The sequence below is a fragment of the Dromiciops gliroides genome, chromosome 2, assembly GCF_019393635.1.
Source record: "Dromiciops gliroides isolate mDroGli1 chromosome 2, mDroGli1.pri, whole genome shotgun sequence".
Lineage (NCBI taxonomy): Eukaryota > Metazoa > Chordata > Mammalia > Microbiotheria > Microbiotheriidae > Dromiciops > Dromiciops gliroides.
The window spans coordinates 176,307,377-176,334,946 of NC_057862.1; the positions used below are offsets into that span (position 1 = coordinate 176,307,377).

At 49.0% G+C, this 27,570-nt stretch overlaps 2 protein-coding genes across 6 annotated transcripts; one reads left to right on the forward strand and one right to left on the reverse strand.

Annotated features, from left to right (window-relative positions):
* The first annotated feature begins 422 nt into the window (after positions 1-422).
* Positions 423-14,062, forward strand: CDH24 (cadherin 24). 5 transcript variants are annotated; one of them, XR_006354789.1, is made up of 14 exons: positions 423-484; positions 2,658-2,710; positions 3,008-3,347; positions 3,548-3,842; positions 4,242-4,361; positions 4,484-4,651; positions 5,028-5,215; positions 5,650-5,903; positions 7,430-7,566; positions 10,735-10,856; positions 10,976-11,087; positions 11,913-12,161; positions 12,532-13,643; positions 13,842-14,062. XR_006354789.1 is itself a non-coding variant. In XM_043983805.1 (13 exons), the coding sequence occupies exons 3-13, from the start codon at positions 3,147-3,149 to the stop codon at positions 13,029-13,031; spliced, it is 2,346 nt and encodes a 781-aa protein (XP_043839740.1). In that variant the 5' UTR covers positions 752-1,005; positions 2,658-2,710; positions 3,008-3,146; the 3' UTR covers positions 13,032-14,062. The 5 variants fall into 5 exon arrangements, 1 of the variants encoding a protein (XP_043839740.1); XR_006354788.1 differs by lacking the exon at positions 423-484 and adding an exon at positions 752-1,005; XR_006354790.1 differs by lacking the exon at positions 423-484 and adding an exon at positions 752-1,005 and having other exon boundaries at positions 4,251-4,361.
* A 6,246-nt stretch (positions 14,063-20,308) lies between these two features.
* PSMB11 (proteasome subunit beta 11) lies at positions 20,309-21,094 on the reverse strand. Its single transcript, XM_043980486.1, has one exon. The coding sequence runs from the start codon at positions 21,092-21,094 to the stop codon at positions 20,309-20,311; it is 786 nt and encodes a 261-aa protein (XP_043836421.1).
* Positions 21,095-27,570: the final 6,476 nt, after the last annotated feature.

Here is a 27,570-nt window from a genome sequence, read left to right on the forward strand (position 1 = left end):
CCGCTCCAAGATGTTAAGACTCCCCTCGTCTACCACCAGGGGGCAGTCGCCCCGCGTGTTGACTACAGAGGGTGACCGTCCCGAAACGTAGGCTGCTTTTCTCCCGATCGCCGCCCCAGGAAATCACGTTCTTCCCTGCCCATTCCGACCCCTTCGGTCCTCTCCCTGGATACCGTCCCTAAAGACTACTGCCTCTCTCTGGGGTCGTCCTCCCTTCCAGATCGCCCCTGTGCTGGGCACCCCGAGGTCTGAGCTGCCCCCGGAGTGATGCCCCGAGTAGGGGTCACCCTCGACCCCTAATCCGTCTGCTTGGATAGGGCCACACAGGGCTCGGTCTGTCAGGGTCCGAACCCCGACCTGGGGTGCAGGGGCATGGCATCTGTATGCGCCTGGAGGGCGCTTTTCCACAAGCGTGAGATGGGGTGGGTCAGGACCGCCTGGCTCCCCGGGTCGGGGTGGCGTCTCCACTGCCCCCCCCCGCAAGGTGAGGGTCTGCTGCGGAGGAAAAAGGGGGCGGGCAAGAGTGGGGAGCTGGCCCCCTTTTTCCTCTTCCTCCCCTTCCCCTTCTCCCTCTTTCTTCTCTTCCTCTCCCTCCTCCCTCTCTCCTCTCTGTCCTCCTGCTCTTCTCCCTCCCTCTCCTCTCATTCCTCTTGCTTCTCTTCCTCCTCCTCTCTGCTCCTCCCGCCGTCCTCCTCCCTCTGCAGGCGGAGCCTCCTCCTCCCCCGCCCCCCTTTCCCGCTCCCCCCGCCCCGCTGCTCCGTCTCGCTCTTGTTCTCGCCGGGGCCGCTCAGACCTGCAGCAAAGCCGCGGCTCCCGCTCCCTCCCGATCAGGCTCCGGCTTTCTCCCAATCGACGCCTCAGTCTGGGTCTCTGCGCTTCAGTCGCGGGTGGCCGTGGGGTGTGGGGGGGAGGTGTGGGGCTGTGTGTGGGTGTGGGTGTCCCTCCCCCTGCCTGCCGCTCGCTCTCCGGCTGGGAGAGAGGCAGAGACCCTTCGCGCCAGCCCAGGTAAGCGGACCTACCTCCAGCCCCGGAGCAGCTAGGGTCGGCGAGCCAAAGGGAGGGGGGCTCTGCGGTCCCTCTGAGGGGTTTGCCCCGAGACAGACACCGGGAACCCATCTGCCCTATTCCCTTTTCCAGTTCTTCTTTCCCTTCTGTCTCACCTCGTTCCTCTCTTCCTCTTTCCCTTCCTCTTTCGTTCCCTTTTCCCCTCTTCCTAAACCCTGTGTTCCCATCCCATCTCTCTCCTACCCAATATCTTTCTCCTTTCTGTTTCCCTCCCTTCTATCACCATCATTCTTGTCCTCCTTCTTTCTCTCCTCGCCTTTCCCTCTTCTCCTTTCCTCTCTCTTTCCTCCCCTCTTTCTCTGCCCCACTGTACCCCCTTTCCCCACACCTCTGTCTTTCCCCACCTCTTCCTCCTCTCACCCTCTCTCATTCCCTTTTCGCTTTCCTCTTTCCTTCTCTCTCCCTCTTCCCCCTTTCCATCCTTCTCTCTCTCCCTTGCCCCTCGTTCCCTTTCCTATTTCCTCTCTCTTCCCCTCTCTCCTCTTTTTCTCGTTCTTCTATCTTCTTGTCTCTTCTTTCTCTATTCCCCCTTTTCATGTTTCATATCTCTCTCTCTCTCTCTCTCTCTCTCTCTCTCTCTCTCTCTCTCTCTCTCTCTCTCTCTTTCCCTCTCTCCCATTCTCTGACTTCCCACTGGATGGACAGGCTGTCAGGTGTCTGGATCTTGAGGAGGAGGGGCTGGAGCAGGGTGCTACCTGGGGTGTCCCCCTAGGAGACAAGTGGGGGGGGGGGGTAGAGTGGAATGGGACTGGGACTCCTCTTCCTCTTCTGTCCTTCCCTGCTTGAGCCCTTCCTGTCTGACCCCATTTCCCCAGACTCTAAAGTTCCCTCCCTTGTCCTGGTCTGACCCCGGCTCTTGGGGATCTCCCCAGTCACCACCACCTGCAGTTTCTTCTGTGCTCGAATACTGGCTCTTAGTGGGGTCCCCCTCTCTGGTGCTGTGCTTTTGCTGTATCTCTCTGTATCTCTGCCTTTCAGTCACTCTCCATCTCCCTCCGGTGATCTCTTTCCACCACTATCATTCAGTGTTCTCGCTTTCTTCCGTCTCCCTTCCTCCCCCAATTATCTTTCCGTTTCTCTCTCTGTGGCTCCTCACTTCCCCATTCCCCTCCCCTCCCAGCGCCGGCCCCCAGCTCTGCCTCACTCCCCACCAGTCCCCTAGCTTAGCTCCAAGGGGTGTCACTGCGGTGCGGTCTGACTGAGTCCAGCCATGCCTTTCACATGGGGGCTGGAGCAGGATCTAGAGAAATGGGGCCCCGGGAGTCCATGTCAGGGGTCACCTCTTTTCTTAGGCCTCTCTCACCTTCTTTACCTCCATAGGGATTTGGCTTTACTCCCCCCCATCCCCTCCCTCAGATCATCTTAGGCCATTCCCCCCCCCCCCATTACTCCTGGCCGGCTTGATCAAGCCCCTCTTCTCAGCCCCTCTCCCTTAGGCTCCCAAAGCAGAGATCCTAACACTGTCATAGAGTCTAGGTCACCCTGTGTTGGAGAGGGGGGCACGTTGAGGGTAAGTGAGCCCAGACTAAGGAGGTCTCAGACCCTCCGAACATTCTGGCTCCTTCTCCCATTGGTCTCTCTCTTCTCTCCAGCTCTCCTGCTTAACTGTGACTGATCAGAGATTTGACAACTTGGAGGGCCAGAGGTGAATATAGGGATAGTGAAGGTGGGAGGAAGGATGTGGGTGGTTAGGAATGTTAAATTGTGAAGATACTGGGATTCTTTTCTGTTTCCTTCCCTGTTATCCCTCCCAGTTTCAGCCTCTCCTGTCCTATGTGAACCCTTCTCCCCAAACCCTTAAGTTATCTTCTTCTCACTGACTATACTAGCAAAGAGGGTATTGGGGAATGTTAACTAATGGGCCTGGTTACCGGTGTGTCCAGTTTGGGGGATTTGAGGGAATCTCACTCTTCTCTCTTGCTGACCAATTCTTTTTCTGCAGGTTTGGACTGATGGGGTAGCCCCCCCACACCTGCCCCGCCGGCCCCACCCACCACACGGACAGCACCACCATGGGGAGAGGGCTGGCGGGTCAGTGAGTGGAGACTGGGCTGTGCCAACACCAGAACCAGGTCCAAAGTATGTGGGTCTTTGTGCGGCTGTTGCTGGCCTGGCTGGGGAGCTGGGGTTGTGTAGGGAGGCTGGTTGCCCCAGCCCAAGCATGGGCTGGTATCAGGGAGGGCCAGGGGCCTACACTGCTTCGGGCAAGAAGGAGCTGGGTCTGGAATCAGTTCTTCGTCATCGAGGAGTACGCTGGCCCCGAACCTGTCCTCATTGGGAGAGTAAGAATTAACCCCTCCCCCAAAAAAGTTCTCATATTTCCCAACCACCTGACCCTTCCTCCCAGATTGACCCATGTCCCTTCCTTCCTTCACCCCCCCAAGCATGGGCCTTCTGATCCCTTATTGTCCATTTCCCTTGCCGTGCTCTCTCACCCCAGCACCTTTCTCAGCCCTGACACCTGACTTCATGTCCCCTACAGCTTCACTCAGATGTGGACCGAGGCGAGGGCCGAACCAAATACCTGTTGACAGGGGAGGGAGCAGGCACTGTGTTTGTGATTGATGAGGCTACTGGCAACATCCATGTCACCAAGAGCCTAGACAGGGAGGAAAAGGCCCAGTATGTGCTGTTGGCCCAGGCTGTGGACAGAGCCTCCAACCGGCCCTTAGAGCCACCCTCTGAGTTCATCATTAAAGTGCAAGACATCAATGACAACCCACCAATCTTCCCCCTCGGGCCGTACCATGCCACTGTACCAGAGATGTCCAATGTCGGTGAGGGCCCCTTGCTTTGATCTATCCCCACTCAAGCATCTCTCATACCAATATGCTCAGTCCCAATCTATATAATCTCCAAACCCAGATCAGGCTCATCCAATTTCTCCAGGCCTTTTCCCTACTCCCATTCTAAAATATCTCCTCCCCTATTCCAGGATACTCCCTTCCACACCCCTAATGTGCTCAGGGCCCAAATTAGGCTCCTCTCCTACCTCAGGAGCACTGCCACACCCCTCCCATCCCAGACCATCCTTCAACACTTGCCCCCAGGCCCACTTGTCCAAACCACCTTCTAATCCTCCCATCTAATTTACTATAGTGTCCCACCACTTCCCTCACTCCTGACCCCTACTTCCCTCCCTTATGAGCTGGGGGTGACAGGAGACTCCCTGGCAGGGACATCAGTGATTCAGGTGACAGCTCAAGATGCTGATGACCCTAGCTATGGGAACAGTGCCAAGCTGGTGTACACAGTGCTGGATGGGCTGCCTTTCTTCTCTGTGGACCCCCAGACTGGTGAGGTTTGGAAGCAGCAGAGGGGAAGGGTCTAAAGGATGCCCAATGAAGAGGGTGAGGGTGGGCATCAGACAAACGTCCCCCATGCCCTTGACTCAGTATCACACCCCATTCCCTTGCAGGAGTGGTCCGGACAGCAATCCCCAACATGGACAGGGAAACGCAGGAAGTGTTCCTGGTGGTAATCCAGGCCAAGGATATGGGTGGCCACATGGGGGGGCTGTCGGGCAGCACCACGGTCACTGTCACCCTCAGCGATGTCAACGACAACCCCCCCAAATTCCCTCAGAGTAAGGGCACCAACTCTATCCCTTTCTGTCCCCTTCTCCCATCTCCCAGAGTCTGCTAGTTCTTGGAGGCTGTTTTCTGTCTAGCTCCTGGCTTCTATCCCTTAGGCCCTGTGTCTCTGAGTCAGATTCCCCTCAGGCTGCTTCTCCTGACAGGTGGGGAGGGGGGCCGTGGGGAAGCCTTCTGCTCACCTCTGTAGTTCCCCAAGAAACCAGGGTAAAGGGAGGGAAGGAGGCCCTGAGGGAGCATTCTAGGGAAACAGGAAGAAGGGGAATGAGGAATTCTCCCAGGGGCCTCCTTTCCACTTCTTCTAAGAGATGGGAGTATCTGGGGAAGGAGAAGGGGTTGTTCTGACTCTGTTCCCCCTTCTCTTCAAAGGCTTATACCAGTTTTCAGTGTTGGAGACTGCAGGGCCGGGGGCCCTGGTGGGCAGGCTTCGAGCCCAAGACCCTGATCTGGGAGACAATGCCCTCATGGCCTACAGCATCCTGGATGGGGAGGGGGCTGAGACTTTCAGTATCAGTACTGATGCCCAAGGCCGAGATGGACTTCTCACCATACGCAAGGTGTGCCCCAACCTTCTGACATACTCCCCCCCACCTCCAAGCCAACACCCAGATTTCTGTGCTCCACTTTCTGAGACATTACCCCAGATGCACATTCACCTACTTATCCACCTTGGCGGGGGGTGGGGGGGGGAAGGAGGGGGTGGCACCCCCCCCCCAGCATCCCTGCCTTCTAAGCATCTATACACATCTAATTGAGTCATTCTTGCTCCTGCTTTGATGAATCCCCAGATGCTTCCTAGATCATAGGGCTTCCATTCTTTCTAGGGAAGGGGACTCAATCACCAAATGATAGCTGGCTCCCAGGCCCAGGTCTTCTGGGGCCAGACAGTATCCCAGGCTCAGGACAGAGGATTCTATCCAGTCTAGGAAGGATGTAATGGGCTCCAGGCTCCCATACCAGCCTCTACAGACCTGTTTCCTCCCCACTCCAGCCCTTGGACTTTGAGAGCCGCAGATCCTATGCCTTCCGTGTGGAGGCCACGAATACACTCATCGATCCAGCCTACCTGCGTCGTGGGCCCTTCAAGGATGTAGCCTCTGTCCGTGTGGCAGTCCAGGATGCTCCAGAACCACCAGTCTTTACCCACTCTACCTACCACTTGGCTGTGCCTGAGAACAGTGCTCCTGGGACCCTGGTGGGCCATGTCTCTGCTATGGACCTCGATTCACCCGCCAGCCCCATCAGGTGAGGCTTGGGGGGGGGGGCACAGTCCTGGCATATTCAGTAGCGAATTATAGCTGAAAGGCCAGCTCCTCATTTGCTACTCACAGTCCTTTAATATCAAAATGTAAAGGGGGCAGCTAGGTGGCACAGTGGATAGAGCACCAGCCCTGGAGTCAGGAGTACCTGAGTTCAAATCTGGCCTCAGACACTTAACACTTACTAGCTGTGTGACCCTGGGCAAGTCACTTAACCCCAATTGCCTCCCTAAAAAAAAAAAATGTAAAGGCTCCTGTTCTATTCCTGCTCCCCCCACACAATGTTCCCCCATCCCCTGCTACTCCCTGTGTCACCTTTAGCTTCTGGCCTTCCTTGACATCCCAATCCCTGGCCTATCCCTCTCCAATAGCCTCTCAGATTTTAACCTCCTTCAGTTTTCCTTCAGCCCCTTCCCCTCTCCCGGCATCCATTTTCCCAAATACTATTCAGATAGTAGAAATCAATGGTTGGACTCCCTCTTCATTCCCAGTCCTAAGTACTTCATGACCGCAAGCACAGCCCGGCCTTGGGGGAGCCTGTAAATGGGCTTCCCTACCTTTCTGCATTTCTCTTCTGGACAGAGCCCCTGGCCCCAGGAGCAGGACCCTTCCCCCCAGCCTTAGCAAAACTACAATTTTGTACAATTTTGTACAATTTTAGTTCAGTCAAATCTGTTACTCTCCCACACCCCCTTCCTACATCCATCCTGGTCTTCTTCCTCCCAGCCCACACCACAACACCCCACTCAGACCTGCCTTCCCAGGTAAAGCTCATCCTCTGAGCCTCCCTTTCTACCATTCCCCAGAGACTCCGAACTCTTAGAATCTGGTAAGGTCATTTATTCTAAGAATCTAACCAACTGATTCCTACCAAGATATTAATGACTGATAATAACTTAGTGTGTTATCACTTCTAGAGGTGAATCTGAGTAGGTGCCTAACCAAAGAGGGTTAATTTCAGGCAAAGTAACACTCCGCAGAGGAGATCATTTAAGGCAAAAAGAATTAACCTAGGAGAATGACATTGAGGTACTTCAAGCCCTAGTAACCCATGGTGTTGTGGAAAGAACACTGCTTACTTGCTGTGTGACCCAGGGCAAGTTTCTTAACTTTTCTATATTTGTTCCCCTATTTATAGAATGGGAATAGTAAACCTAGTCTGGTATGGTAGAAACAGGGCTGGATTTGGATTTGGGGGACTGGGTTCAAATCTTGGCTCTCTCCTTTAACTACCAATATGACCTTGAACAAGTCATTTTCATCTCTCTGAGCCTATTTCCCTATCTGTAAAATAAGGAGATTGTCCCAGATGGCTTCGGAGTTTCCTTCTGGCTCTAATCTTTGATCCTAATACTCAGCCTGCTCAGCTCAGAACTGTTGTAAGGAAAGGTTTTTCTAAAGCATACAGCACAGTAAAAATACCTGTTGCTGTTATTCAATCATCTCTCCAGCCTCCCCTCAGATATTTCATACTCCATCTACAACGACTAATTCCAACACCTCTCCCTTCAGATACTCCATCCTCCCCCACTCAGATCCTGAGCGCTGCTTCTCCATTGAGCCCGAGGACGGTACCATCCGGACGTCTGTGCCTCTGGATCGTGAGGTTCGAGCCTGGCACAACCTCACCATTCTGGCCACCGAACTTGGTAAGGGATATCCAGCGTCTCCAGGGTGGCTGACAGAGGAGATGAGTTTGAGGGGAGAATACAGGAAGTGTCAAGGGATGAAAAGAAAAGCGATTGCTTATTCTGGAGGAACTGGAGGGGTTGCCAGTGCACCATGGATGGTGGCCACAGCAGTAGTGCCACTGTCCAATGGAGACATCTGTGTCCACTCTTAGCCTTAGCTTCATAACCAGGAATGTGGTCTGAACCTTCTGATTCTCCCTCCAAGCTCTTATCCCATCTCCAACAAATTCTCCACCCTGATACACCTTCTCTAATGCTGATTCCAACCCTGACATGCCACTGGTGCCACCCCCTACCACACTCCCACTCCCTAAAGTCACACATCCCCAAGAGACTGCCACCTCAGACTCTGCCTTCCCCTGCAAACACACTCAAACCCACACCCTCTCTAGTTGCTGCTTCAGGGAAGAAGAACAATGACATCCCTATGGCACTTTATGGTTTGCAAACACCAAAGAGCCAGGTGCTGTTATTAGGCCCCCTTTTACAAATGGGGAAACTGAGGCTGAGATGTTAAGTGCCTTGCCCAGGGGCATACAGCTAGTGTTTGAAACAGGATTTGAATCCAGCTCTTCCCAAATCTGAATCAAGGATTGTAGCCACCACACTGTACTACTCAGTGTAATAATCATTGACATCTACGTAGCATTAGAAAGTTTGCAAATTTGACAGAAGCTAATGAGAGTGACCCAGGAAGAGGCAGAGAAGGGGAAGGGGAGTCTGGTAGTGGGATTCCCAGTGTGCTGATATTCCAGGGTGGATTCTGGGGGGTGGAGCATGATATTAATGGCTCCTCTCCCATCTGTCTCAATCTGGACATTTTTACTGCTTCTTCTCAGGGCCCCCATGGGAGCTCTATTCCTACCACTGCCCAGCCCAGGCAGCCTCAGTACTGCCTTCTCCCTTCCTCCTTCCTGCCCCCCCCCCAACCCAATTACATAACTGCTCTGCTTTCTCCCAGCTCCCTAGGACCTAGCCCTGATCATCTGTCCCCAAGGGATGGATGGCAGGGAGAACGTGATGCTTTGTGTCTTCCCTGCTCTCTGTGTATCTGTATTGTCTGAGTATATGCATGTCCGTGTGTGTGGATGGATGGATGGACATCTATGATGGTGTATTTATGCATCCGTATATGCATGGATGGAGATATTTGCGTGTATGTGGAAGTCTAGTTTGCACTCATGTTCCGTGGACATCTCTTTGCCTTTTCCTCATCGTACCTGCTAAAACTTTCTGTGCAAATGTTGGATCGCAGGGGTTGTCCCATTCCTGTCTCTGGCGGGGTTCTTATCCTTTTTCTGAGACACAGTCAGACCCTCCCACCCTTGCCAAGGCAGAAACAACCGGCCATAAGTCCCCTGAGTGAGGGGAAACCGCTTTGGACTTTTTGTCCAGGGATTGTGCTACTTGGCTTTCCCTGGGCGACCCTCCCCTCTTTCTCTCAGGTCTAATAGCTCCAAACCTGGGAAAGGAGATCTCTTCCTATGCTCCGTTCTCTTGCTCGGAGCCTTACTGGAACCTATTTCTCCAGAGCCACATCTAGAGTTCCCAACATCAGAGATATGGGGAAGGTTGGGAGAGGAGGACAAAGGAGGGATGGAGAGGGTTAGTTGACAAGGTTATTGGAAGTGGGGTGGCTCAGCTTGGAAGAAGGCGGTAGGATTCAAGTCAGAGTAGGACAGTTCATGATGCTGAGTGAGATGAGCAGAACCAGGAGAACGTTGTACACAGTATCAACAACATTGTATGTTGATCAACTGTGATAGACTTGACTCTTCTCAGCAATACAATGGTCCAAGATGGTTCCAAAGGACTCATGATGGAAAATGCTCTCCAAATCCAGAAAAAAAGAACTATGGAATCTAGATGCAGATTGGACCATACTATTTCTTTTTTGTTTTGTTTTGTTTTTCTTTTTTTGAGGTTTTTCCTTTTTGCTCTGATTCTTCTTTCACGGCATGACTAATGAAGAAATATGTTTAATGTGATTGTACATATATAACCTATATCAGATTGCTTGCTGTCTTGGGGAGGGGGGAGGGAGGGAGAAAAATTTGAAACTAGAAATCTTATAAAAACAAATGTTGAGGGCAGCTAGGTGGCACAGTGGATAAAGCACCAGCCCTGGATTCAGGAGGACCTGAGTTCAAATCCAGCCTCAGACACTTGACACTTACTAGCCATGTGACCCTGGGCAAGTCACTTAGCCCTCATTGCCCCTACAAAAAAAAAAAATGTTGAGGGGGAAGCTAGGTGGTGCAGTGGATAAAGCACCAACCCTGGATTCAGGAGTACCTGAGTTCAAATCTAGCCTCAGACACTTGACACTTACTAGCTGTGTGACCCTGAGCAAGTCACTTAACCCTCATTGCCCCACGAAAAAAACAAAACAAAACAAAAACCAAATGTTGAAAACTATCTCTACATGTAACTGGAAAATAATAAAATACTTTTATGAAAGGGTAGGACAGTTCATTGTTTGGCAGTATGTAGAGGCTGACTCTCTAGGGCATCTGACCAGCTGTTTAGGTGGGCAGTGGAATAGGTGGGAAGAGAGAGGAGTGGATGTTGGGAGTAGGGCCATGACCAATGGGAAGATGAAAGGGCTAGGCTTTGACTCGTGCTCTGACTTGTCCCTGAATCGTGGCTGGCCTCCCCTTGCCAGTATGTCCCGACTCCTGTAGATTATGCAGCTGCTCCCTCTCCAAGGTCAGGACAGTTGAACTAAATCACGTACAATGCCCAGCAGCATGCTGTGGCCGTGGGCAAATTCAGCTGAAACTTGGATTCTTCTGCTAGTGTGTGCTGCTGGGTGCTATGGATGTAGACATGCCTTCTGTATATGTCTGCTGTGCTGCACACACTATGCATGTTGCTTATCTAGGTATGTGTGTACCACGTGGATTTTACATGACCTGTCTGTGGTGTACACACATGCACCAACATGTCCTGTGTGTTGACATATGGCATGCCTGCTGAGCTGTGCCACACCAAATTATATTTTGTTGGCTTTTGTGTTCTGTGCTTTGTACATGCTATATACACATGTCCATTGTGTGTATACTGTGGGTTGAATTATTCCATGTGCTCTGTATAAAGCTCTGTGTGTGTGTGTTCTGGCTTCAGACAGTTCTGCACAGGCCTCCCGGGTACAAGTGACAATTCAAACGCTTGATGAGAATGACAACCCCCCACAGCTGGCTGAGCCCTATGACACCTTTGTGTGTGACACAGCTGCCCCTGGCCAAGTGAGTAGGGCTTCATTACAGGATCAAGGAGGAGGGAGGAAGAAGAGGGGGAGGAGAGGGAGGAGGAGAAGAAGGCACAGGGTCCTTAAGGCACTCTGAGTCCTCCTCTCCTTGTCCAGCTGGTTCAAATTATCCGGGCTCTGGATCGGGATGAAGTTGGCAATAGTAGTTATGTCTCCCTGAGTAGCCCCCTGGGCCTTGATGCCAATTTCACTGTTCGGGACAATCGAGGTAGGCAATCCCCAAACATGCATGCCTTCAAACACATGAATGCACACATAGAGTTGTTGGCATGTCTTTCTGCCACACACCTTCCCCTGCACACATCTGAACACCTCCCCAGACATACCATACCCTAAATGCAAATGATGTGCCCTCCATAACACATACAACTTCCCCCAATACACCTGCCCCGCCACCATAATTCTCATACAGGTTCAGACCTTCATCCCACCCTAGCCCCCAATTTAGCCTTATCTATTTCCCCTCCTCCCTCAGGCAAGGATGCTGCCATGAATTAAAAGTAACAGATGGGGATGGCTTTGTGTTTTATTTTGCCAAATACTTTTTTAAAAAATGTATACAGCTCTCCTCCCTAACCCTTGTCCCTTGCCTTGAGGCCCCTACCCACCCCACCCCCGCCACTGTACCAGGATGGATTGGCATGACCTGTAACATTTCTGATCTGGGTTCTGGTTTAGCGAGTCTAGTGTCACCTTCAGTCTTGGTCCCTCTGCCCCTCTTAACACCTCTCTCTCTCTCTCTCTCTCCCTCCCTCCCTTGGTCTCACTCTTGCTTTCTTTATTGTTCTCTTTCTTGCTCTCTCTTTCTCATTCTCCCTCCCTCCCTCTCTTGCTCTCGCTCTCACTCTTTCTGCTCTCTCTCACTTTCTCTCTTTCTCATTCTCCCTCTCTCACTCTTGCTCTCACTCACTCTTTCTCGCTTTCTCTTTCTTGCTCTCTCTTTCTCTCTCTTTCTTGCTCTCGCTCTCTCTCTCTCTCTCTCTCTCTCTCTCGCTCTCGCTCTCTCGCTCTCGCTCTCTCGCTCTATCCTCAGATGGTTCTGCCAGCCTGTTGTTGCCCCACCGTCTGGTCTTACCTCGTCGGGAGCCCTACCTGGTGCCCATTGAGTTACGTGATTGGGGTCAGCCAGCACTGAGCAGCACAGCTACGGTGACAGTCAGCATATGCCGTTGTAAGCCCGATGGCTCGGTGGCCTCCTGCCGACCTGAGGCCCAGCTCTCCCCAGCAGGACTCAGTACTGGGGCTTTGCTCGCTATTCTCGCCTGTGTAGGCACACTCCTCGGTAAGAGGCTACATAGGTTATAGTGGGACATTAGGGGAAGCAGGGAAGGGACAGGATATATATCAAATAGCCAGTGGGTTGGGGAAAGGATATGGCATTGACCCACTTAGAAAGGGGGCACCCTGGGGGCAGCTAGGTGGCGCAGTGGATAGAGCACTGGCCCTGGGGTCAGGAGTACCTGAGTTCAAATCCAGCCTCAGACACTTAACACTTACTAGCTGTGTGACCCTGGGCAAGTCACTTAACCCCAATTGCCTCACTAAAAAAAAAAAAAGGGGGGGGGCACCCTGAGGTGGGGACCAAGAGCTCATCTCTGGGGTGATCAGGTGGGCCTCTGGTGGGGTCCAGCTGACCTCTGCATCCTCACCAGCCCTAGTGGTACTGTTCGTGGCTCTCCGGCGCCAGAAGCAAGAGGCACTAATGGTGTTGGAAGAGGAAGATGTTCGAGAGAACATCATCACCTATGATGATGAGGGTGGTGGTGAGGAGGACACAGAGGCTTTTGACATCACGGCCCTTCAGAACCCAGATGGGGCAGCCCTGCCTGCCTCAGCTCCGCCCGCTCGCCGAGATGTGCTGCCCCGGGCCCAGCCCCCACGACAGCCTCGGCCCCCCGGGCCTGCAGATGTAGTCCAGCTGCTGGCCCTGAGGCTTCGGGAGGCCGATGAAGACCCTGGCGTCCCACCGTATGACTCTGTGCAGGTGTATGGCTATGAAGGCCGAGGCTCATCTTGTGGCTCCCTCAGTTCTCTGGGCTCGGGCAGTGAAGCAGGTGGCCCTGCTGGGCCCCCAGAGCCCCTGGATGACTGGGGGCCACTTTTCCGTACCTTGGCTGAGCTGTATGGGGCAAAGGAGCCCCCTGCCCCTTGAGGACTGGTCCTAATCCTGCCTGTTTTTGTGGAGCCCCCATCTATGCTGTGCCCACTTACATGCCCTCCAAAAGGGAGCTCCACGGGGTCCAGTGGGCAGCACTCACCAGCCCATGGGCCCACTGGTCCTTCCACTCCATGTCTCTGGTCCTTTTCCTATCACTGTCTCTCTTCTCTAATTCTGACCCTGTGTGTCCCTATCTGTCTCCTTTTGTGCCTCTTTCTCTGACTCCCTACATCTTTGTCTGAATATGCCTCCCTCTCTCCCCCTCTGTACATCTCTTTGTGAACTCCTCTGTCCCTTTCTCTTACTCTCTATGTTCCTCTTCCCGAGTGTGCCTCTGACTTTCTCTCTCTCTTTGTGTCTCTTTGTCGTACTTAAACGTATCTATTTGTCTCTCCCTCTGAATCTCCTTCCCTACCTGCCTGTCTGTCTTTCTCACACAGCCTATGTCTATTTCTCTCTGTTTCCTGGCCCACATCCCCCGTGGTTTTCTCTGGGTCTCTGTGACCAAGTTTTAACAGCTTTTTGGTTTTTCCACCACCCATCTCAAGAACAAGAAAACTTCCAGCCACTGACGCCCACCCGCCTATGGGGAATACTTCACCCCAGGTCAGTGCTGAACCCAGAGTTGGGTGCTGGGGAGCGGACACTGCCCCTTCATCAGTGAAGCTGGGCAGAGGGACAGGGGTGGGCCTCCATACACCTCTTACTTCCTTGGGGGCAGAGCTAAGTGAGAGGGAACATTTCATTCTGGGGAGAAGGTAGGTGAGAGTGTAGACCTTTACCTCTCCTCTCATTTCCCTACAGATTCTGCCCGCATGGTTTCCATCCATCACTCATGGCCTCACCCTGGCCCAACAGACCTCCAGCGGGGAGAGGGAGCTAGGCCCTTGCCCAAGGGGCCAAAACCCTGAGTCTGCCCCCTAGGCCACATCTCTGGGGAGCTATGGCCCTGGGGGTGGTCTGGCTATTGGCCTACTTTGGGCATTTCACATCGTGTGCTTCCATGTCCCAAGGGGAAGGGAATGTGAGGGATAGGGGGTGGGGGGAGCAGCTGGGAAGGGAGAAAGGGGGAGGGAGGGAGGGGCCTCCATCTCTAATTTCATAATAAACAAACACTTTATTTTGTAAGGTCTGAGTGGTGGCTATGCTTTTAAACCAAGGTTTCCTTATAGGATTCCATGGCATGAAGGAGCAAGTGTGAAGGCCTGGCCCTCTCCCCACTCTGCCTATTTCTTCTTCTCATATGAGACTGAGTTTAGTTCTCGGTTCTCTCCTCCCTCTCTGCTCTTGTCCCTGGACCCTCTGCTCTGCTCCTCTTGCCTTACCTCCTCTCCTTCTGTGCCCCACTGACAAGCCCTTCCCTCATCACCAAACTGGGGGTAACTGCCCCAGGGGCTCACTCTGTGTAGGGGGAAAAAGGAAAACTGAGTTTGGCTGCCAGCTGTTCTATTCCATCAATCTCAGATTGCATCTGGGAGGACTCAGATTTTGAAGAGGGGTCAAAGGGAAAAGGCAATGGAGAACAGTCAAGGCAGGGAGGAAGTGGAGTGAAAGGAGACTAAAAGAGAAAACGCTAGGAAGGAGATGGGAGAAATTCAGTAAAGTATTGCTGGTAGAATAAAAAACCTCACATTATTTAGCACTTTCAGGTTTATAAAACTCTCCTCATAATAGCCCTGTAAATTTATGTAGTGCAAGTATTATCTCCATTTTACAGATGAGAAAACCGAGTTCAAAGAGGTTAAATGATCTGTGCAAGGTTACTTATCTAGTAAGCAGCAGAACCAGGATTAGGGGTAATTGGAAATTAGGAAATTTGTAACACAATACAAAATATACAATAGTGTCTATTCCTGGTCTGGCAAAAGGAAGGGATTGGAAGAGATGATCAGTCAGCCCTTCCCCAATTAAGAAAAGGGTGACCAAGGATAATATGGCTGAGAAATACAAAACTTGGGGAGCCCCTAAGCTTCCCCATGGTGTTGCTCTCTTCCAGCAGGGGGCATATGTTGGGGGTGGGGAGGGTTAGGCCTGGTACCTCAGCTTCTCCACCCTGATGCATGAGAGACCAGCCTTAACATCTGATCCTAGTCATTGGAACTGCTGTAGAACCAGGACAGGGAGAATAAGAACAGCAGCACAGGTGCCTGACCTTCCCTCCCTTCTTCATCCTGATAGTCATTCTCTCCTCTCCAACACTCCTGTAAATCCTCCACTTTACTAACAATAAGGCCAGGAAGAATTCAGGGAGTGATTGTGTGGGCAAGACCCTCCCCACTCTGGAATTAGTCATTGAAGTCATAAACAACTTACCCATCTGAAGGACAGAAACTGTCAAGGGGGAGAAAAAAAGAGAAAGAGGGGAAGGAAGGAATGGGGTGAAAGAAAACAATAAGGGTCGAAAGGAGAAAATAGAGAAGGATGAGGCAACATAAAGCTATAGTCCTAAGAAGAAAGATGAGAAGTAACAGAAAAGGACCCATTCCCAGACCCTTGCCCTCTCTCACTCAATGTGGGTCTACTTGTAGAATCTTAGACATGAAATGGACCTTAGAGGGTATCTGTTGTTTGTCCTGTGTTCTTGAAGAGGACCAAAATGACTTTCCCCATATATGATGAATGATCTTCCTCTCCCCACTCCCCCTAAGATCTAGGGAAGATAGGTCTGAGGCAGCAGCTCCTACCAGCTGAGAGACGCTGGCTACTTACTCCTTGGAATTCCTTAGAAAACAGCCTCCTCCTTCCCCGTCCTTTTTCTTTACCCCAGTTCTCCAGGACAAAGTCTAAAGAACTGAGGAGCCAAGGAAAGGGAAAGAAGGGGACCTTTAACTGACCCCGTCTTCCCCCTTCCCCCTTCTGGAGCAAGAGGAAGAGATAACATGGAAAATCTCCCAGAGACAATCTTCATGACTGTGTCTGCCGGAGCTGTGTGTGTGTGTGTGTGTGTGTGTGTGTGTGTGTGTGTGTGTGATGTGTCTCCATCTGTGTTGCCATTTTTGTGTCTAAATCTTTATATGTACATAAGCGAACATTGAACACTGGTGAATCATACAAACCTTTGTCAGACTTAAAGCTATTATTAGTTTGCAAACAGGCCCCCACAAATATGTGAACATAGGTACAGACCTTATTATACCTGAACCATAATTAAATATTTAAATCCTAGGACCAAAGTGGCCCTTTTTTGATTCTCTCAATAAAAACAACCTGGGTTGCTAATTGCCCAGGGGATCTAGTCCTAATTGCTGCTCTGCTTCACCTGGATATCATCACTAATTACAGATACTATCTCCCTTCCATACACATACAGAGACATACATATACATAACTTGAACACGAGAAGTTGGGAAGTTCTTCCCTACCTCGCACCTACCCCCTGCCTGAAATCAGTAGTTTCCTTTCGTGATGGTTCCTAGATCATCCCCTGAGTGGTATAGGTGGGCTATGGGAGAATGGAGCTATATTCAGAAGTCACCACTGAAAGCAATTGGCCTCTCCAGGTCACCACTCCACTTCTAGTCCACAGCCCAGGCTGCCTTCTCCCTCCAGAGGCCTCTGGTCACCACCCACCCTCCTCTGCCACCTCCCCTCCCTGCTTTGCTTCCCATGTCTTTCTGTCCCTCTTCTTCCCTTTCCCTCATCATTTCCTACCCCCATGAACAGGGAGTCCATTGGAAAGCTCTGGTTCTGAAAACAAAGGATTATTAAAAACCCTGTAGACTCTTGGTTTTTTGTTTGGTTGGTTTTTTTTTTTTTTTCAGGCAATGGGGGTTAAGTGACTTGCCCAGAGTCACACAGCTAGTAAGTGTCAAGTGTCTGAGGCCAGATTTGAACTCAGGTACTCCTGAATCCAGGGCCTATGCTTTAACCACTGTGCCATCTAGCTGCCCCAAAACCCTGTAGACTCTTGGCCCAGATAGGCCCAGGAAGATTCCCAAAGTGAGGTGGTGGATGACCTTCAGGGAAGCAGTTGAGGGGAGAAAATAAGGGTAGAGAAGGTAGTATGTAGCATTTGTAACACCCTTACATTCTAATAATGGAAGACAATACACAAAAAAGAGTTTAAAATGGGGGTAGGAGGTGGTGGTAAATGTATGTGGCTTTGGGGCCTGGTGTTCTCAGAAAGTGAGGAGACACCCAAGAGGGGTAAAAAGATTGGTCAGCCTGGGCCTCTCTCCCAAATGGAGGCCCTTGGAGAAACTCAGCCATGGGAGAAGCAGACCAGTATGACAGTTCCAGATGTTCCAGGATAAGGAAAGGGAAGAGTTGAAGAATCTTTGGAGGGAAAAACCCCAGAAACAAGAAGTCATGGGAAGCTACTTTATAAACTTAGCCACAGCAAGGTTCCAGCATCAGAGACCCTCAGAAGAGGGAGGATTTCAGAGGTCATCTAGGCCACCTGGTCTGTTCTTATCTGAACAAGAATTTCTTTTTTTGTTTTTTTTAAGAATTTCTTCCTACAACATCCCTAGCAAGAGCTGGGATACAGTGGGGCCCATGGAAAGAGCTGTGGATTTGAATGCTGGCTCTCCATAATTTGGGACAAGTTGCTTCACTTCTCTGGGTCTCAGTTTCCTCATCTGTAAAATGAGGTAGTTGGATGAGATAATATCTAAGATGTTCCTCCCAGCTCTGAATGTTTTAACTGAAGACATCCAGTGTAGGAAAATCTATTCTGCTGAGGCAACTTATTCCACTCTTGGCTTTCTAAATCATCAGGGAAGTTTTCTCTTATGCTAAGCCTAAATCAGCCTCTCAACAATTGGTGTTGGGCAGCTAGGTGGTGTAGTAGATAGAGCACCCGCCCTGGATTCAGGAGGACCTAAATTGAAATCTGGCCTCAGACACTTAACACTTACTAGCTGTGTGACCCTGGGCAAGTCACTTAACCCCAATTGCCTCACTTAAAACAAACAAACAAACAAAAAACAATGGGTATTGTCTTCTAGTTTTGCCTCCAGGACCAGCAAGGACAAATCTAATCCCTCTTCCTCTTGAAAGTTCTCTATGTGAATTGAAGGTAGCTCCTATGTTCCCCCTTTGTCTTCTCTGACATCATCTCCAGCCCCAAAAACTTCCTGGTCTGCTTCTGGAAGAACTTTTACCTTGACAACAGTAATGATTCCTTGCAAAGGTAGGGAAACTACAGGTATGGAACACTGCAGCTAATGTCAAATTTTTTATCATTTGGTTGAGCTGAGCTGTTTTGCTTTTGCTCTTATTATTTGTTATAAGGGACAGGTCTCTGAAAGGGCAGAGGAAAGGGATATCATGTTAAATGTAGGTGACATGAAAACAAAAATTATCAATAAGAATTTATTTTTAAAAACATGTAGTACGGAAAGGCAGTGACTTCTCAGAGCCCTCCCCCCAAGCCCTCCAAATATCTTCGAATAAAAACATGTAGTATCCAGAACAGAAGGCAGTGTGGTCTGACCGAGGAGGTATGAACTCTCCCTTTCTGGATTATATTCCTTTCTTATTGTAGTTTAAGATTGGATCAGGGGGCAGCTAGGTGGCGCAGTGGATAGAGCACCAGCCCTGGATTCAGGAGGACCTGAGTTCAAATTCAGCCTCAGACACTTGACACTTACTAGCTGTGTGACCCTGGGCAAGTCACTTAACCCCCATTGCCCCGTAAAAACAACAACAACAACAAAAACCAACAAGATTGGATAAGGAGGGGCAGCTAGGTGTCACAATGGATAAAGCATCGGCCCTGGATCCAGGAGGACTTGAGTTCAAATCTGACCTCAGACACTTACTAGCTGTGTGACCCTGGGCAAGTCACTTAACCCTCATTGCCCCCCCCCCCAAAAAAGATTGAATTAGGGACATGGGTTGCTTAATTTGCATGATCAGAAATACCATACCATTTGTGTACTCCACAGTTGAAAATGAAATGCATGGGGGGAGAAGGACCCAGGCTATACCCCCAAACCTCAAATGTCTGTCCACATGATTCAGAGGAGGCTCATTCAGACTGAGGCAGGCCTGCTCAAATCAAAGCTCCAGGTCCAGAGGCCCCTCAGGGCATAGCTTGGTTGTGCATGGAATCCTCCTTTTCACTATTCCCCAGCACCCCTCAACAAACCAGAGTTAAAGCTTCTTCCCAAAGGGGTGATGGTGGAGTGGGGCTGAAGGCTCTGAAGGCCTTCTAGTGACTTGGGAGTGCTATTCCCTGTGCTCGAGACAGCCGAAGGAGAGCACATGGCTAAGCCGATCAAGTCGCCACCTTTCCAGAGCCCTGGCAGTCAGGGCTGAGGGGAAGGATTGGGGCACGAACCAAGCCCAGGGGAGAGACAGAGGAGATTCACATTGGTAGATTGTAAGCTTCTTGAGAACAAAGGCTGTGTTTTCATTTCATCTTCATATCTCTCTCCTCACAGGGCACTGCTCATGGTTGATGTTTAATAAACATTGGTTGAATTTAATTTTAGTAATTCAAAGACTACAGCCCTTAGAGGGAAATGTCAGGCAGCCCAGCCCAGGGATTTGTTTCTCTCCCCCTGTTAGGAGATTCCCTATTCTCTGACAAAGCAGGGCCACACAGAACTATAGAATTGTGGAGCTGGAAGTATTGAGTCTCAGAAATTAATTAACCCCTGCATGGAGGTCAGACTCTAGCATCCCCAATGTCCCTGTGTAAGAATCAGGCTGGGAAGAGCTGAGGGCAGTGTTGAAAATGGGGGTGGAGGGAACAATGGGGGAGGTGCCCAAAGTAGCTCTAACCACTGAATTAGAGAGAAACAAAAGAAAGGGAGAAAGCAGAGGAGAGAAACAGCCAAGGGCAGGAAGCAACAGAGGTCCCAATGGAGAAAACAAAAAGGCATGAAGAACACATGTATGGAAGAGCAAAAAAGGGAAATAGGTGAGAGGAAAGTAAACCCAGGGAATCCAGTTTACATTCTTACATTCTCAGAGCAGGGGACAAGGCTTGAGGGATCTGTCAGGATCCATCAGAGGACAAGGAGAGAAGTCAATTAGTCTGGAAGGCAGTGCTGGATGGAGCCTTCCAATAAATGGAGGGGGAGATCTGGGGGAGAGAGAGTCACATGATTTGGTCCCCCGGGGGGGCTTCATTCACCTGGCCACCTTGTCAGCATGCTTTCCATATACTGCTATTGCTCCTCCCAGCACCTCTCAGTCTTTTCTGTCTTTGAGAGTCTCCTCTTCTGGTTCTAGAATCTCCTCCTAGACCACAGTGGCATGTCTTTTGTCTTGTTGGTTCAGTGAGTTCCAAGTAGAAGGAGGGAAAAGGAAGAGAATGCTCAGAGGGATGTAGGGGTAGTCTCTTCCTCCTCTCCCCCAGTCTCCTGCAGCCTGGCATACAGCATACAGGCATCCTCTCGAGACACTCGCTCCCAACCACTCTCCTTCACATGATACAGGTCCACAGAGCCACCGGAATAGGCATCCCTGCGAGTAGCATGGGCCACAGCTTGGCGCGCCAGGATATAAGCCTCTTCAATGGTCATGTCATAGCGGTAGCCTCGATCCATCACACCATAGGCATAGGGTGAGCCAGAGCCCACCGAGAAGACATCACCAGCCAGGAGGGTTCCGTCACTGTAGACATAAAAGAGGGCAGGGCCAGCTTGGTCCCAACCACACAGGGCTGTGGCCACACACAGCCCCAGTCCCCGGTAACGGTACAGCATAGTAGAGAGAAGCTTGGCAGCCCCAGCCACAGTGGGCAGCTGGCCCTCCCTTAGAGCCCGCAGGCGTAATTCCCGCTGCAGTATTCGGTACCAGGTGGCACAGTCAGCTGAAGTGCCGGAGGTTGTGCCTAAAAGGTGCTGGTGGACAGGGATGACCTTCTGGGAAGCAGGGCATGCCACGTAGTTGCCGCAGGAAGATCGGGTGTCGGCTGCAGCAATAACCCCATGGCGGAATCGGAAGGCCAGTGTCGTGGTGCCATGGGCCAGTTCTGGGCCCTGTGTCTGCAGAAAGACACGAGGGTCATAGCCCCTGGGGAGAGCCCAGTGCCCAGCCCCAGGCAGATGAGGGCTCAGGGCTTTGGGGGCCTGCCAATTGCATACATTCTCCAGAGCCATTTTAGGAAGCAAGTGGAGACTAGAAGGAATTGGGCAGGGTTATATGGACTGTGGTAAGGTAAAGACAGGGCCAAGAAAGGATGAGGTACGCTACTGAAAAGCTGGACTACAGCCAGAGTTAGGTGAGAGTATTGAGAATTGATGCTCCTCTTCTTTTACTCCTCCCCCAAAAAGGTCCCACTGAAAGAGGATCAGGCATGGTAGGAAGAGTCCCATGGCAGAGAGAAGCTGTCATTAGCACGAAAGCTTCCTCCTCTATCATCCATGCTGTGCCTGAGAATGACCCATGGAATCACCTCTTTGTCATAGTCCATGTATCCCCTGGGAAGCATGGAGGAGTAGGGGATTTCTTGGAGTAGGTAAGGAGGGGGAGCTAGGACAATAGCAGAGAAAGGTAGGAGTGACCTACCTGCCTTCTTGCCTTCCTTTCTTCTCTTCTTATTTCCTTATCTGTAAAATGAGGATCATGATACCCTAGTACCTATCCCATAACCCTATATTGTATGGATCAAGTAAGAAAAATAGATGTGAAACACTCTGCAAAACTTAAAGCATAATATAAATGTCAGTTTTTATTATTATTATTCTCTTCTTCCCATCTTCCTTCCTTCCCACTTAGCCCAGTTCACACATTCAGCCCAAGAAGGAGATAGACTGAGCCACAGAAAACGGAATAAAGAAGAGAGTAAAAGGGAAAAAAAGATTCAAATCCCTCCCATACAAGACAGCCTTACCTAGAGATAAGTCTGAAAAGAAATTGTAATTGGCAACTGCCCCTCCCTGCCCTAGCATTAATGTTCTACAGCCCATACTTCTCGATAAAAAAACAAAAACAAAACAAAAAACCTGAAGATACTGACCTATCATCAGTAAGAAGTATGCTTTGAGTTGTTTTTCCAGTGGGGAAAGATTTGCACTGATCCAACCATACTCTCTCATTAGTCCCTTTTGTTACAAACAGTATACATTTCCAAGACAGCTAGTCAGGCCTAAGCTTGTAATCTACAGCCACAGAACAGAGTAAAGCTATTTAGGATCCATGCCGGGATCAAACTCCTCTCCTTATTAGTATCATGCATTAACCCAGGTCATGCTAACCAGTAGTCTTTTTGGAGTCCCAAGGAATTTTGTAGACCCTTGGGAAGGGGAGAAGTAATTTTATTACAGAGGGGTACACTGCTTCCTTTTACAGCCCTGATGGTGCAAAAGTACATCACAAGGTATATTTTGGCTGGATCTCTTGAGGTCAGGGATAGACTAAAGAACCCAGAATTGTGCCTTATATAGTACAGGACTAAGCTTCTCTATGGTTGCTTCTATTCACTCTCTTTTCAGAGTCTCTTGATTAGATCCCTTCATTTCCATTCTAATTGCCATCACTCATGCTCTTTTCCTTATCACCTCTCACGTGGACAATTATAGGTCTGGTGATCTAACTGGTCTCCCAGCCCCTAGTCTCTCTCTTTTGTTTTTTCTTTTTTTTGTGGGGCAATGAGGGTTAAGTAACTTGCCCGAGGTCACACAGCTAGTGAGTGTCAAGTATCTGAGTTCTGATTTGAACTCAGGTCCTCCTGAATCCAGGGCTGGTGCTTTATTCACTAAGCCACATAGCTGCCCCAGCCCCTAGTCTTTTTTAACCAATCCTGAACCCCACAGCCAGATTAATCTTCCAAAACATTTGGTATTTGCATATTATTCTCCTGCTCAAAAACTTTCAATGGGTCCCCATTGCCTATAAAATAAAACCCTGACATTTTAGCCCACCATATTTAAGGCCCTCTATAATCTAGCCACAACCAGCTTCTTTGCATTTCCCTTTGCTCCCTTACAAAACCCTTCTGCTGTACACAGATGGGCCTGTCCATTGTCTTTCCTCCACACATGTATCTTCTTGCCTTTGTTTATCTCATTCTCTTTTTTAAAAATCGAATTCTTAGCATCATCAACCACCTTTTCTTCCTTACCATATCTGGAATACCCTCCCTTCTCCTCCCCAGTTATCTGAATCTTCACTCAAAGTCCAACTCAGATCCCACTTCCTTCCTGAGCCTTCTCTGATGATTCTGTTACATCCTCTTTTCCCTCCTCAAATATATACTATATATATTATATATAATTATGATATATAATATATATACTCTATTAACATTTGTCTGTAGCATTCATTTGATACTCCCTATATATTGCTTTGAATATCTGAGCCTTTGACATGTCTATATATTGTCTCCACAATCAGATTGTAAGCTTTCTGAGGGAAAGAACGGTGTCCCATACTTCTTCATATCCCTACAGCAACTTCCTCTCATTTATTCAGCATATATGTATTGAGCATCTACTATATGCAAGACTTGGGGGATACAGAATTTCATAAGACAGGTCCCTGCCCTAAAGGAGATTATAGTCTAGTAGAAGAGATGACCCATGTGGACAAATATGTATCTATAATACAAGACAACATATTATTAGTGCCATAAATTATGTCATTTCCATAAAAATAATTAACTGACTATTATGTACAGAATACTATCTGGCACCAGGGGAAACCCAAGATGAAAGAAGACAGGATTCCTGACCTTGTGGAGCTCCTAATCCAGTAGAGGAATATGAAACATATTGCAAGTGGCTATTATACAAAATGATGCATGAGAGATGAAGACCATTTGCTGTTCTTCTCTGAATAAATATTTGCCTTTGGGGCATCTAGGTGACACAGTGGATAAAGCACTGGCTCTGGATTCAGGAGGACCTGAGTTCAAATTTGACCTCAGACACTTGACACTAGCTGTGTGACCCTGGGCAAGTCACTTAACCCTCATTGCCCCGCCCCCCCCCAAATAAATCTATGGACCTGGAAAAAAAATTTGCCTTTGCCTAAGCCATGGAATGCCATCATTCCAAACTCTACCTATCTCTCCCTTCCCCTCCCCTCCCCTTCCCTTCCTTTCCCTTCCCTTCCCTTCTTCATCATTCAAAGATCAGCTCAAATGCTACCCTGTATATGAAGACTTTTCTAGTCTCCTTAGCCAAAAATCTACACAGTGATCATTGCTTATAAAGTATGGAATGGGGATGGGGAGCGTGCAACAGGAAATCGAAATGGAATCAGGAAAAAAATTCATGGTAGAGGTGGCATTTGAGCTAGACCTTAAAGGATGAGTAAAATTTAAAGGGGGGGAGAGGGGCGGAGAATGGAGGGGATTGGGATGATATTTCAGCCATAAAGAACATACAAACAAAGCACAATGGAAGCACAGAAGATATGAATAGTGGAACCAGAAATATATTATGAAAGCCAGGTTATGGAGTTTGGAGATTATTCTACCAACAATAGAAAGCCACCAGATGTTTTTCGATTAGGGATATAATCAAAGTCACACTTGAGGCAGCTGATAGCATATCGGATAGAGTACTGAGCCTGGAATCAGGAAAACATGAGTTCAAATCTAGCTTCCGATACTTACTAGCTGTGTCTGTTTGCCTCAGTTTCCTCAACTATAAAATGGAGATAATAGAACCTACCTCCCAGGGTTGTGGTGAGGATCAAATGAGATAATTATTGTAAAGTGCTTAGCACAGTGCCTGGCACATACTAGGCACTATATAAATGTTAGCTATTACTATTATTAAGAATTAATTAGGGGGCAGCTAGATGGCGCAGTGGTTAAAGCACCGGCCCAGGATTCAGGAGTACCTGAGTTCAAATCCGGCCTCAGACACTTGACACTTACTAGCTGTGTGACCGTGGGCAAGTCACTTAACCCCCATTGCCTAAAAAAAAAAGAATTAATTTGAGGGGGCAGCTAGGTGGCACGGTGGATAAAACACCGGCCCTGGATTCAGGAGGACCTGAGTTCAAATTCGACCTCAGACACTTGACATATACTAGCTGTGTGACCCTGGGCAAGTCACTTAACCCTTCTTGCCCTGGGGGCAGTTAGATGGCACAGTGGTTAAAGCACTGGCCCTGGATTCAGGAGTACCTGAGTTCAAATCTGGCCTCAGACACTTGACACTTACTAGCTGTGTGACCCTGGGCAAGTCACTTGACTCCCATTGCCTGCAAAACCAAAACAAAACAAAACCCTTATTGTCCTGCAAAAAAAAAAATAATAATTTGGGTCTCTATAAAATGAATTGGAAGACGGATATCAGTTAGGAGGTATGTTACAGTCCAAGAATGAAGGATAGGGAGCTTACTTATAGTGGCTGAAGAAGAAACAAAATGGAAACAATAGAATGGAGAGACTGTGTGAAAGAAGAATTGACAGAACATGGTAAGAGGGAGGAGTCAAAGATGATTCCCAAATGTCTTCTGTGGATGACTGGAAGAATAATGGCACTACTTATAGAAATAAGGAAGTGAGGGAGAAGTGTAGGCATTGGAATGCTATTTGATTGATCAGATGAATACTGCAATTCCCTGCATTATCCCTGTATGATCCAAGTGTGGGAAAAAATATATTCTTCTTTTCAGTCTGATAGTAGAGCTTAAAGAGGGTTGCTAGATTTCAGGTTTGAAAACTGGACACAGGTAGTGTCTGAAGAGGATAAAGGTGTGTGTTTAGAGAGGTAGGACAAAGGAAAGTTAAGGTTTTGTCATCCCCAGCAGCTGAAGCTAGTTGGAATTCCTGGCACTTACATGCTGTACCCAGAACTGGATACATCGTTATAGACACATGTCCACTTTCTGGTTTTATTTTGGCTTCTCAACTGAGTTAAGATATGTGGAATGAGGTAATGAAATATGTTACAGAATCACAAAATTTCGATTTGGAAGGGAGCCTCATTAGCCATCTAGTCCAACCCATCCAAAAGGAATGCCCATTATAACATACTTGACAAGTGGTTATACAGTCTCTCCTACCACTTCTCTGAGACATTTTGTTCTACTTCTGGATAGCTCTAATAGAAGTTTTTCCTGACATGAAGCCTAAATTCATTGCCTTGCTACTTTCATTCACTGACCTCTAGAACCAAGCCTAACAAATCTAGTTCTGCTACATGACATCCCTTCAAATATTTGAGGTTGCCTTCCAAATAAATCTAAGTTCTGTGATTCTGTGACATATTTCATTGCCTTGTTCCACATATTTTAATAATCCTATTTGTATTGGAAACTTAAAACAGTCTTTCCTCCCGAAGATGGAAGGAACATTAGAGATGACTTAGATCAATCCCTTGTTTTATATAGATTAGTAAAAACTGAGGGCTGGAGAGATAAAGGGACTTGGCCAGAGTCATACAGCTAATTAGTCTTAGAGGTATTTATAGCATGTATTCCTGCTCTTTCCACTACACCCTTATATTTCTGGAGATCCTCCAGGCTTCAGTGTGTGGATGTATATTCCCTTTGAGCAAAGTACTGTTGATTTCATCGTTCAGGGCTGGATTATGGATTATCCAAGTACCTTACTTTCCCTTCCCGATCCAGGCATTTGACATCTGACCAATTCACTGATTTATTAAAATCTTTACCAAAGTGTAAGAGTGAAATGAATCTCAAAATATGCTAACTGTGCTTCTTTTAAACAAGACTATTAACACAAATGGGTGGGAAGGCCGATGACTTTTTTTTTTGGTGAGGCAATTGGGGTTAAGTGACTTGCCCAGGGTCACACAGCTAGTGTCAAGGATCTGAAGTCGAATTTGAACTCAGGTCCTCCTGAATCCAGGGCCAGTGCTCTATCCACTGCGCCACCTAGCTGCCCCAATGATTTTTTGTTTGTTTGTTTGGGTTTTTTTGTTGTTGTTTTTTTAGTGAGGCAATTGGGGTTAAGTGACTTGCCCAGGATCACACAGCTAGTAAGTGTTAAGTGTCTGAGGCCGAATTTGAACTCAGGTACTCCTGACTCCAGGGCCGGTGCTCTATTCACTGCGCCACCTAGCTGCCCCTGCCCCAATGATTTTTAACAATTAAGAGTTTGGGGTGTATTTATGGGCTTCTTTTATTAAATGCTATGCTATTACCGCAGGTTGCTTAAGTATAATTTTATTTCAGAGGTAAATGGCTCCATAGAACGATTTCACTAGGAATTGGGTTTTGCTCTTATCCAAAATGGTAGCTGGAGTGGCTTCAATGGGTGGCTTAATGTAAGGTAAGAACCGAAAGAGTCCGAGAGGGAAAACGAGGTTAGGATAAGAGAACTTAGCTTTTCAGCCAGTCATTCCCTTTTCCAAGATGGCCGCCACCTTCCCCGCCTCTCGACGTGGGCTCTGTTTCTTGTGGCCGGGAGGCTACAGTGCACTATGACCCAAATCAAGATGGCATCCAAAGCGGGTCGATTTTTTCTCCTTTGCTAAAGCGACTTTCTCGGTTGTGTCTTTGGCTGGGAGTGGGGCGGGACCCAGGCTGCCCGTACTCAAGATGGCTGGCCACGCCCATTTTTTTGATACGCGCGAAGCTCGGCCAGCGGGCTTTGCCAGGCTGCCCTCTTCCAAAACGGCCGCCGAGCCCTATATAGCAGGCGACGCGAAGC

Coding starts and splice junctions, on each gene's coding strand:
- PSMB11 (XM_043980486.1), bottom strand. CDS start 21,094: ATGGCTCTGGAGAATGTATGCAATTGGCAGGCCCCCAAAGCCCTGAGC.
- CDH24 (XM_043983805.1), top strand. CDS start 3,147: ATGTGGGTCTTTGTGCGGCTGTTGCTGGCCTGGCTGGGGAGCTGGGGT. Junction 4,652..5,027: donor CCCCCCCAAATTCCCTCAGA/GTAAGGGCACCA, acceptor TTCTCTTCAAAG/GCTTATACCAGTTTTCAGTG. Junction 10,857..10,975: donor ACACAGCTGCCCCTGGCCAA/GTGAGTAGGGCT, acceptor CTCCTTGTCCAG/CTGGTTCAAATTATCCGGGC.